The sequence below is a fragment of the Hemibagrus wyckioides genome, linkage group LG25 (genome assembly GCF_019097595.1).
Source record: "Hemibagrus wyckioides isolate EC202008001 linkage group LG25, SWU_Hwy_1.0, whole genome shotgun sequence".
Taxonomy (NCBI): Eukaryota; Metazoa; Chordata; class Actinopteri; order Siluriformes; family Bagridae; genus Hemibagrus; species Hemibagrus wyckioides.
In genome coordinates, this window is record NC_080734.1 from 4,242,130 (window position 1) to 4,254,280 (window position 12,151).

At 38.9% G+C, this 12,151-nt stretch overlaps 1 protein-coding gene across 2 annotated transcripts in view; it reads left to right on the forward strand.

The window, feature by feature from the left end:
* The window catches only part of akap12b (A kinase (PRKA) anchor protein 12b), a 62,285-nt gene that overhangs the window by 38,776 nt on the left and 11,358 nt on the right, over positions 1 to 12,151 (forward strand). Inside the window, exon 1 of one of the 2 annotated variants that reach the window (XM_058379589.1) lies at positions 10,485 to 10,778. The exons of the other annotated variant lie outside the window; for it this stretch is intronic. Coding sequence (XP_058235572.1) covers positions 10,754 to 10,778 — 25 coding nt within the window. The 5' untranslated portion in view covers positions 10,485 to 10,753. Of the gene's footprint in view, positions 1 to 10,484; positions 10,779 to 12,151 lie in introns of those variants that run through there. 2 annotated transcript variants of the gene reach the window in all.

The following is a 12,151-nucleotide window of genomic DNA, read 5'->3' on the forward strand; positions in this document are numbered from 1 at the left end:
GCTGAACTGTTTGTTTTTTTGCAAAAAGAGTGGTATAAAGTTCCCCAACAGCAATGTGAGAAACTGGTGGAGATCATGCTTAGTTATATTTTACATTTAGGAGAAATTCACAAAAAATGAAACAAAACTGTTCATCTGACCAGTACATGAACCTGGAAGAAAAAAACATAAGAAACTCATGATTTTGAAGTGGTCTCTTATTGATCAGTTTCTTCTGTTTTTTTCTTCCAGGTTCATGTATTGGTCAGATGAAGAGTTTTGTTTCATTTTTTGTGAACTGCTGACAATATTTCTCCTAAATTCAAAATATAACTATTGTTATTTAGAGTGTATATTTAAAGGAAATGACATCACCTCAAAATAACCCAAGATCATGCAGTATTAATAACTCAAATAAAACAAAATGCAAATCATCTGTAAACAATTTGTGTTAATGCTTTGTCTAAATAACATTAAGAGATCAGTATTTGGTGGAATGCATGAGTTTTGGCTCCATGATCTCCACCAGTTTTTGTGAGTGAGTGAGTAAATAAATAAATACATGAATGAATAATTGATCTAATGAATGAATGAATGAATAAATAAATGAATGAATGAATGAATGAATGAATAAACAAACACTTCAACGAATGAGTGAATGAATGAGTGAATAATGTGAAAATGTGATAACAGACAAAATGTGCAAACTAGTTTACTTTCCCTTTGTTGGATAAACTTACACGGAATTTTAGTGGTGAATGAATGAATGAATAAAATAAATAAATAAATACATAAATGAATGAGTGAATGAATGAATGACTACATAATTAAAAAAATAAAAAATAAATACACGAATGAATGAATGAATGAATGAATGAATGAATGAATTAATTAATTAATAAAAAAAATACATGAATTAATGAATATATAAATAAATAAATAATGTGACAATTTGATAACACTTAGAAAAAATGTGTAAGCTAATTTACAAACACAATCGTAAAGTTTCGCGTCTCTCACTTGAGCAAAGTAGCATGTCTGTTTCAGCCGTGTGTTTTTCCCTCTGTTGGAGAACCTTACACAGAATTTTACTGGTTGAAGATGAAATCTGAGCTGCTTTTTAGATGAACAAACACTTGGAGAACATCTCAGAGAGCAGAAATGGGTTTGAGATCAACATCTACTTTGAATATACAAACATTTCTGTGGAATGGAACTTTTCTATGAATCTATCAGCCCTAGTAGTCTAGAGAAAAACAGAAATCCTTCTGAAACACGACAAATTCTTAAAGTCCTGAGTGTCTACTTTCATATGAGCTTCATATTAACCTCCACTGTGGAGTGAGACATGACCAAGACACTCAGTCATCAACATGGACACAGGAGAAAACTCCATATTTTTTCAGATGTGAGGGGTTTAATATATAAAATAATTGGTAAATGATATCCAGTCATTTTATAAGAAGTTCCTGTCTTGGTTTAAATCTTCACGTGGTAAAGGTTAAGGCTCTGATTGAGATGTGTGGGCGTGTTATGATTTCATTTACACTTCACTGGACTTTTTCCCTATGCTATGCTGATTAGCTTCGATTTATTTCTACTGCATTAGTGCTGAAAGTGAGAAGCTGAGAGTTCACCAAGTTTCCACTGTAGAGCCCTTGAGTCAGGCTCTTAACCCTCGACCCCTCCAGAGGCACTGTATTGTAGTCTGACCCTGTGCTCTGACCCAGACTTCCTCTCAAGCTGGGAGATGTGAAGAAAATGGTGAATTGTACTGTACATAGGAGGAGGAGCTATGTACAGAATTGATGGAATTGTCTGACATGAAAGTACATTTCTTGATCGCTGAGCTGGCCTCGGGTGTCCGGATTCCTCGCCTCGGGTTCGTATTGGAAAGCGTCTGCTGCAAAATACTGTCTGAGCATGGGGAACTGCAGGGACACCACACTATTCACCACCCCATGCACCACCACATGCACCACCACATGCACCACCACATGCACTACTCCATCACCATGCTATTCACCACCCCATCACCAACCTCTTCACCACCACATTCACCACCCCCTGCACCACCTCATGCACCACCCCATTTACCACCCCATCACCACCCCCATCACCACCCCATTTACCACCCTATTCACCACCCTATGTACCACACCATTTACCATCCCCATGCACTACTCCATCACCACTCTATTCACTACCCCATCACCACCTTATTCACCACCCCCATGTACCCCCATGCACCACCCCATCACCACCCCATGCACCACCCCATCACCACCCCCATGTACCCCCATGCACCACCCCATCACCACTCTATTCACCACCCCATCACCAACTTATTCATCACCCCATGCACCACCCTATTCACCACCCTATTCACCACCCCCAAGAGATGGCTAGATAGAGAGAAGGGGATAAACAAAGAAACAGAGATAGAAAGAAAGAGAGAGAGAGAAACAGACTAAAAGAGAAAGATAGATAGAGTTAGAGACAGAGGGAGAGAGGGGTAGACAGGTGGAAAGAGAAATAGAAATAGAGAAACAGACAGAAACATAGAGTAAAAGAGATGGATTGATAGAGAGAGAGAGACAGACACAACAAAGAAACAGAACAGCTCAGTGGGAGTGAACACTAGACTTAAGGTAAACTCACAAGATAAAAATGTTGAAGGTTCTATTGGCAGAACCAGAGCTCTTTGCAGATGATGTTCCACATTTCTCTGTGTGTGTTTATTTACACAGTGTCAGTGTGTAAGGCTTGACTAACCCCATGCACTCGTCCTTTCAGGTGAATTCTGGGTGGTCAGTGATCAGTGATGAGGGTCTGAACCTAGAGGAGATTACTCGAGGCTGTTTAATCCTTTAGCAGAGGGAAATGAGGAGAGGTTAAACCCTTGATCCTGAATCGTTTGCTCCTGTCTGGCTCCGTCTCCATCCTGCTACTCCATTAAGAGTCTTTTAGTCTCTAAAAGACACGGAAAACAACGTGGGTCAGAGGACGGGACGTGGTACAGAGAAACTGCGTAAATACTGCATAAATTACTGAGTAAATAAAACTTCTCCTTACAGAAAACCTCGAAACCCAGATCGACACATACACACCTTATCAATCGACCCAGTGTATGTTGTTACCATAGCGACGATAAAGAATTTAACTGAGCGCATTCATATAAACCTGACAAAACTGATGATTCTGTGATTTCTGGAACGTTCCTGGAATTAGGAAAGTGTCCTTATGCCAAAGGTGAGTCATATATTGAGAAATGAGAAAGAGAGAGAGGGAGAGAGAGAGAGAGGAAGGCTGGGAACGAAGTGAGTGGGAATGAGCTCAGCTCAGGAAACTGGAGAAGGAAGAAGAAGTCATGACGCAAAAGAATGAGTGCTTTTCCTGTGGCATTCCTCTGCTTCCGTCTATCCATAGAAAGAAAGATGAAAGAGAGAGATGAGTGTGTGTGTGACAGAGAGAGAGAGAGAGAGACAGAGAGAGAGAAAGAGAGAGAGAGAGATTATTTGGAGGATGTTAAAATGAAATTAGCGAAGAGTAGAATAACAGAAAAACTTGCTGGATGGAATAAAAGAAGAGAGAGAAAGAAAAAGAGAAAAACAGAATGTGAGAGACAGACAGACTGTCTTACTCTTTTTAATATCCTCTCTCTCTTTCTCTTCCTTTATCTATCCATTTCTTTTGAACTGTGTTTTTGTCTGTCTATCCTCCCCTCTCTCTCAATGTATCTGTTTATCTCAGTCTCTCTGTCTCTCTCTCTCTTTCCTTCTTCCTCTCTCTCTCTCTGTCTCTCTCTCTGTCTCTCTTTCTGTCTCTCTCTCTCTCTCTCTCTCTCTCTGTCTCTCTCTCTCTCTCTTTCCTTCTTCCTCTCTCTCGCTCTCTCTCTCTCTCTTTCTGTCTCTCTCTCTCTCTCTCTCTCTCTCTCTCTCTCTGATCCGGGTTAGATCCACACACAGCACTCATTTCCTTTTCCTCCCATTATTTTAACCTCATCCCCCAGCTCGAGGAATGTGTGTGTGTGTGTGTTGATGATGTCATGCCATCACCCTCCTTCCCTAAACCCCAGTGTGTAGTCCACCTCGCCCTCTGTGCACAGACAGAGCCACACCTCACACTCGCATTTTTGGATCCAGTCACGTTTCCCTGATTGTGCAGATAACAGCCTGAGAGTCGGAGGAAGAGAAGCTTTACATCTCCTTTACAGAAATAAATGAATAAATAAACAAACAAATAAATATATGTTTATTAAACACTTTTACTTTTAACAACCAGCATCTCTGCAGCGTAACCTAAGCAAAAACCATTTGAGGGAATGCAGACAAGGTTTTATTTTTGTCCCTTTTTAGTTACATCTGTTAAAATAAACATTCATGATTTTATTTATTTATTTATTTATTTATTTATTTATTTATTTATTTATTTAATATAGTATGAAATAACCTGCTGATGCACATCATCTGCTCTGATTTTATTACCATAAAAACAACCACAGTATAGTTATATATGTAGATTTAATGATATAACAATAGTTTTATTAATTTTTTTTTTAATTGTTTAATTTTTTACCGCTTTTAATTTTATGCTATATTACTGTAAATAAAAGCAAATTTTATTGATCAAAAAAATAAAACAAAAAATAAATGAAAAACACACACTCAAAAGTGAAAGATTGAGGAAAGGTTTTATAAATCAATCAATAAATAAATACATAAATAAATACATAAATAAATAATGTTTTTGATCTAATCATAATCTCTATTGAGGAAATGCATGTGAATTAACATACAAAAACAAAATACAGATTATTAAAAGGGGGGGGAGGGGTTAAGAGGTTTACAGTTTTAAAAAAACAATCTGTAAGTAAAAAAGGAGATAAACAAATGAACACATGCATAATTACAGACTTAATTACATAAATACATTTTTATGTAGATTGTTGGTCTTTATTTCCTAATAATAGAAATGTTGTTCTGGTTATTGTTCTTGTTGCTTTGCTCTGGTTGTTGTTGTTCTGTTTATTCTGCTTCTTGTTGTTGTTGTTCTGTTTGTTGTTCTGGTTATTCTGTTTGTTGTTGTTCTGGTTGTTATTGTTCTGTTTGTTGTTGTTGTTCTGGTTGTTGTTGTTCTGGTTACTCTGGTTGTTGCTGTTGTTCTGGTTGTTATTGTTCTGTTTGTTGTTGTTGTTCTGGTTGTTGTTGTTCTGGTTACTCTGGTTGTTGCTGTTGTTCTGTTTGTTGTTGTTGTTCTGTTTGTTGTTGTTGTTCTGGTTGTTGTTCTGGTTATTCTGGTTGTTGCTGTTGTTCTGGTTGTTGTTGTTGTTGTTCTGTTTGTTGTTGTTCTGGTTGTTATTGTTCTGTTTGTTGTTGTTGTTCTGGTTGTTGTTGTTCTGGTTACTCTGGTTGTTGCTGTTGTTCTGGTTGTTATTGTTCTGTTTGTTGTTGTTGTTCTGGTTGTTGTTGTTCTGGTTACTCTGGTTGTTGCTGTTGTTCTGTTTGTTGTTGTTGTTCTGTTTGTTGTTGTTGTTCTGGTTGTTGTTCTGGTTATTCTGGTTGTTGCTGTTGTTCTGGTTGTTGTTGTTGTTGTTCTGTTTGTTGTTACTGTTGTTCTGGTTGTTGTTTTGTTCTGGTTGTTGTTGTTGTTATTGTTTTTGTTGTTTTTGTTGTTCTGATGTTTTTGTTCTTGTTGTTGTTGTTGTTGTTTTTGTTGTTCTGGTTGTTTTCCCTGCCTTTTTATTTCAAGTCAAGAAGCTTTTATTGTCATTTCAGCCACATATAGCTGAGGCAGTACACTGAGACGTTTCTCCAGGACCCTGGTGCTAAATAAAAACAACATAACACAGAGCTACAAAACAAAACAACAACACAGAGCTAAGGACAGAAAGTTGTCCGAGCTACATCAAGTGCAACGTGTGCAACCACAAAAACAACACAAAAGAGTACAGTTGAGAATGTTGTGCTGATTGTTAATATAAAGTGCTCTGCTATATTGCGCTGTATAACACACTCGGAGCGTAGGCGGAGCGGCTAGTGGTGGAAGTGAACAGGTACATTATGTCTGAGTGATTCATGGAGGAAATACAGGCCGGAAGAACGGCTTTCCTTTGAGGGCTTTCCTTTGAGGAATTCACGCTACAGCGGAGTCGTGTGACTCGGTGTGAGGGAACTGTATGTACTATATGTACTGAATTCCTCTGGGACTGACTCACTGGGAATTAAAAGGCTTTTCCCGTGTGTCATATTCCTCATAGCTGATCCGACGCGACATTTCAGCTCCTCTCACACATCACACTGAATGTGGCTTTTCACTGGCTGCTCACGCACTCGGACAGTCAGGAGTGTGACATGGTCAGGCTGCGCTGCACGCAACTTGGAAGTGGGAAGTCGGAAGCTTGGAATTACGTTCAAGTGACAAAGTGGGAAAGACGTGAAGGTCAGCTCAGATACACTGTATTTACAGTTGAAAAGAGATATATACATACACTTCAGAAAAAAACACAAAAACTTTTTTCCTTTACTGTCAAACATTAAATCAGAGTAAACTTTTTCTGTTTTAGATCAATAAATATTAACATATTTTTTCCATTTGTTAAATGTCAGAATCGAGTGAGGGAGAATTTTATGGAATTTTTTTTTTATTACTTTCATCAGTCAAAAATTTACATTCACTTCCTTAGTATTTGGTAGAATTGCCCCAAAACTGTTTCACTTGGGCCAAATGTTTCGGGTATCCTTCCACAAGCTTTCTACAATAGTTTGCTGGAATTTTGGCCCACTCCTCTTGACAGAACTGGTGTAACTGGGTCAGGATTGTAGGCCTTCTTGCTCGACTTGCCTTTTCAGTGCTGCCCACAAATTTTCTATGGGATTGAGATCAGGGCTTTGTGATGGCCACTCCAATACCTTGACTTTGTTGTCCTTAAGCCACTTTGTAACTAATTTGGAGGTATGCTTGGGGTCATTGTCCATTTGGAAGACCCATTTGCGCCCAAGCTTTAACTTCCTGGCTGATGTCTTCAGATGTTGCTTCAATATATCCACATAATTTTCTTTTCTCATGATGCCATCTATTTTGTGAAGTGCACCAGTCCCTTCTGCAGCAAAGCAGCCCCACAACATTATACTACCACCCCCATACTTCACAGTTGGGATGGTGTTCTGAGGCTTCAAAGCTTCGCCCTTTTTCCTCCAAATATACCGTTTATCATTATGGCCGAACAGTTCAATTTTTGTTTCGTCAGACCACAGGACATGTCTCCAGAAATTAAGATTTTTTCCCCATGTGCAGTTGAAACTGTAGTCTGGCTTTTTTATGGTGGTTTTGAAGTAATGGCTTTCTCCTCCCAGAGTAACCTTTCAGCTCATGGTGGTACAGGACTCGTTTTACTGTGGATAATGACACTGTCTTACCAGTTTCAGCCAGCATCTTCACAAGGTCTTTTGCTGTTGTCCTGGGGTTGAGTCACACATTTCGCACTAAAAAACGTTCCTCTCTGGGACTCAGAATCCGTCTCCTTCCTGAGCGGTATGATGGTTGTACATTCCCATGTTTTTTATACTTGCGTATTATTGTCTGAACGGATGAACGTGGGACCTTCAGGCATCTGGAAATTGCACCTAAGGATGAGGCACACTTGTGGAGGTCCACAATTCTTTTCCTGATGTTGGTTGATTTCTCTTGATTTTCCCATGATGTCAAAGAAAGAGGCTCTGTGTTTGAGGTGTGCCTTTATATGCATCCATGGGTGTGCCACCAATTAACTCAAATGGAATCAATTAACCTATCAGAAGCTTCTTAAGCTCAGAACGGAATCATCTGGAATTTTCTTTTTGTTTAAAGACACAATAAACTTAGTGTATGTACACTTCTGACTTTGATGAAAGTGATACACATATAATAAACATTTACATATACAATAAACTGAAAAATAAAAATACACTTCTTTTCATCTATCTATCCATCCATCCATCCATCCTTCTTTCTGTCCGTCCGTCCGTCTATCTATCTATCTATCTATCTATCTATCTATCTATCTATCTATCTATCTATCTATCTATCTATCTATATTTCTTTCTTTCTTTCTTTCTTTCTTTCTTTCTTTCTTTCTTTCTTTCTGTCGTTCTCTTTTTCTTTTGTTTTTTCTTACTTTCTTTCTTTCTATCTATCTATCTATCTATCTATCTATCTATCTATCTATCTATCTATCTATCTATCTCTCTGTCTAGCTAGCTGTCTATCTATCTATCTATCTATCTATCTATCTATCTATCTATCTATCTATCTATCTATCTATCTATCTATCTATCTGTATCACCTGTCCATCACCCACACCCAGTCAGACACACAGCCCTCACTGATAAACAGAGCCACATTGTAAAGAGCAGAAACATGGGAATATTTTTCCTGAAGCAGAACATTTTTCCAGCTGAGATTTGAAACCTTTGATAACCCCGAGGCCTGGTTTCTGGGTGAGAGATGGTTTTCTCTTTACTTTATCGTTATTTGCTTTTGGTATTTGAATTAAAACAAACCTGAAGCTTTTGTGGAGACGTTTGCACATACCTCCCATTGAACCATCCCGCTGATTGTGTGGAGCAGCTGAGAATGCTCCGTGTCTGGAGTTTGTCTTGAGGCTTGAAGGCCGGCTGTTATCACCCCTTTAAACAGAGAGATTTCACCGTTTCACCTGGAATTTGCACATTCCAGCAGGACAATGCGGAGGTGTGAGATCTCTGATTAGGGCCCTCTGTGGGTGAGGAATCTGCTCCACGTTCCCCGGTGTTTTCCTCCTATGACACAGGCCAGGTCAGACATGCCTGAGCTGCTTTAAATTACAGCCTCAATGAGCCATTAGCACACTTTAGAGCTGAAACTGGGGCAGTGTTAGTTTAGCCTCTGGCTTACGAGGAAAGCGAAGGATGTTTCGTATGGTAATTGAACTCGGACAATCCTGTACCTTTAAACACAGACTTTTAACTCCGTCCCCCAGAGGCTTAAAAAATGGAGTTTGTATAGTCCAGATTCTGAGCTGTAGTAGAAAGGAGCAAAAGAACAAACAGGTTTAGGACAGTGTGTTAAAAAGTCCATAGAAACACCACTGAAATAAAATATAAAACATTTACATTAATCTGAAAAATAAAAATATACTTCTTTTCATCTCTCTCTCTCTTTACCCCAGAGACGAAAATATAGAGTTTTCTCCTGTGTCCATGTTGATGACTGAGTGTCTTGGTCATGTCTCACTCCACAGTGGAGGTAAATATGCAGCTCATATGAAAGTAGACACTCAGGACTTTAAGGATTTGTAGTGTTTCAGAAGGATTTCTGTTTTTAGCCTATTAGGGGTGATATATTAGTAAAATAGTTAGTTTCTGTCCCACAGAAATGTTTGTATCAAAGTAAATTTCATTTCTGCTCTCTGAGATGTTCTCCAAGTGCTTGTTCATCTAAAAAGCAGCTCAGATTTCATCTTCAACCAGTAAAATTCTGTGTAAGGTTCTCCAACAGAGGGAAAAACACACGGCTAACACACACTGAAAGACGACAGACTCGTTTTAGATCGGACTCACAGACACAACATCATTCATTTCTTTATACTGAGTGAAAATATCCCATAAGTCCATTTCTGAACACTAGGGCGCTGATAAAACAGCGTTAAGTAAATCTTCGGTATAAGAATTAATTATGAGTGAATGAAGATATCTAGCTCTGGGTGGTGAAGCCTGTTCTGGATGAGACTCCACACAAAAAACGAATCCATGTCAAAACTATTCAAGCTGTAATTTGCAAGAAAGCAAAGATTCATAGATAACAGATTACATCTTTTGGATCTTATTTGCGGTTATTTCTGACAGGGAAAGTAAAGCATAAATCAAATAAATCCATTAGAAAAGCTTAGCGTCCGTGGCGGTGTTGGTCATCTGCGTCATTTAGACGTAAGCGAAAATGTGTATACGGTATCAAGGGAAAGTTTAGTATCAGTTTAGAAGTAAACCCACAGAGAGGATGGAAGAAATATATCTTAAAGTGCTTTGTAGAGGCTTCTAGAGAATTCCTAGATCCGGTGCCAGAGATTTAAAGACGGAGCCTCAACGTGAGCATTCCTGTAACATTAGAGCTGTCACACGTGAGAGAAAGGAGGGAAAATTTTATTACTGAAGAGAGAAAGAACAATGTAAAGAGAGAGAGAGAGAGAGAGAGAGAGAGAGAGAGGGAAAGAGTGGGGGAGGAGAATGTAGTAAAATCTGTGTACATGTAGAAGACATGAAGATCTACTTATTACGCTCCGGTCTGGTATGTACGGAATTTGATGTCATGACATTTCCGTGACCTTGTCGTTTCACCAAGAGAGAGGGGAAGGAGAAAAGAAAGAAAAGTGAAGTGTGTGAGAATGGGAATGGTGAAGGCATTTCGAGGAAGAGGAGAGGGGAGAGGAAAAGGAAGCTCCATTCAGAGCGAGAGAAGGGCATCGGACAGCTGAAGTTGGGTGGGTGGGGGGAAGGAACAGGGGAGGTCCCACGTCGGGGCCTGGGTGTCAGCGTGGGTTGAAATTTGTGAGTCTCCCTCCTCTTCTGCTCATTGTAACCCAGAAACAGAGACCAGGAGACGCTCAGCCTCCATGAGAGCTCGGGAAAGAGAGAGACAGAGAGAGAGAGAGAGAGAGACGCGAGACTGTGTAACAACTGCTTAAACAAACAATTTTTTTTTCTTTTTCTCAACTAAGAAGACCTTGAATTTTATTTTTTTGGGGGGAGAACTGTTGCAAATGCTTGGGACAATAACTTTAACAGGTAAGATATGGTTCACATTTTTATGAAATCTCATCACCTCCACGTTGTTTGTTGGAGTTTGTGATTTATTTATTGAAGCGATTTATCCGTTCATCACAAAGATGCTTTTTAATAAATTGCTTACAGAATCAGTGTTTATAGCAAACAAACCAAACAAGCCAAAAAGCTTGAGGAAGTTAGAGAGGAAGTAAAAAAATACTTTTTACTGGATCTGGAGTCAAAACTAGTAGTGAGAAGAGGCAGGTGAGGCTTGGAAATCGTAATTTGAGGGCATGGTAGTGTGTGTGTGTGTGATTTAGTACATCATTTAAAGCTCCACTATACGACTGCTTGGTTTCTCTGCTTTACTGTAATTACAACGGTCTTAAATTCCCCACGGTTCTAACTATATTACATTCCTATAAGTTTCAGAAAGTTATTTAAAGAGTAAAATTATGTTAAAAAATATCCAAAATGTTTTCTAATCCTATTTGTTAAAGCTCTGATATTAAATCACCAGTATGATTTTTTTTATGTCTATATTGTTTTCATTTTAAACTGTGCTTTGGTGTGAGTTACATAGAAAACAATGTGATGTTTTTTAAATGTATCTATAATATATATATAATTCATGCAACAAGGCTTGTAGATACAGCTAGACTTTTCTCTTAGTCTTTTAAGAGCAGAATTATTTCTCAAGAACAGAATATGTGTCACGTTCAGGTCTTTCAGATTAGAACCTGAGACTCGAGTCGGGTTGGGTTGAGCGTTAACGCCCCATGTCCATTCATGAAAAGCCTCATCTCGAGAAGACCAATCTGGAGCGCACATTCCTCACCCTGTTATCCCGAGTGTAACGTGTTAGAAGGCAGGAAACATATCTCGCAAGCGTAGGCTGTAAATATCGCCATACTATACGCACTTCAAAAGAGAAGGGCTGGAGCTGGTGGGCTTTGGAATTTTAATTAGTTTTTCTTTAAGCCCTTCACATCTTGGTCAGGGGGTTCCTCGGTGGCGTCCCAATGGGTGGTGTGGGCCGGGGATATGGAGTTTATTACCTTTTTTGCAAAGTTTGAGGTTTAAAGCGTGCGTTTGTGTTCGAGAGTCAACTATAAAATAGGAATATGAGAAGTCTAGAAATTTTAGATCGTGATCGTGTTTTGCAAATTATCTTCGCTGGCTTTATAGCTCAACAGGCTTTGTGAGCTCTCATTGGTAGTAGAGATTACACGATTTCACACTTGCTATCAAGCAACCAAATATCGCTTGTCATGTTGATTTGCTGTGTCATCTGTTTGTGATATTGTTTATTGGTTATTTAGCTTGAATTTCAGCTGCTATCAAGTGAATGACCTTAAGTGTTTGGTATTATTCAAGTGGCTTCTTATGGGCTT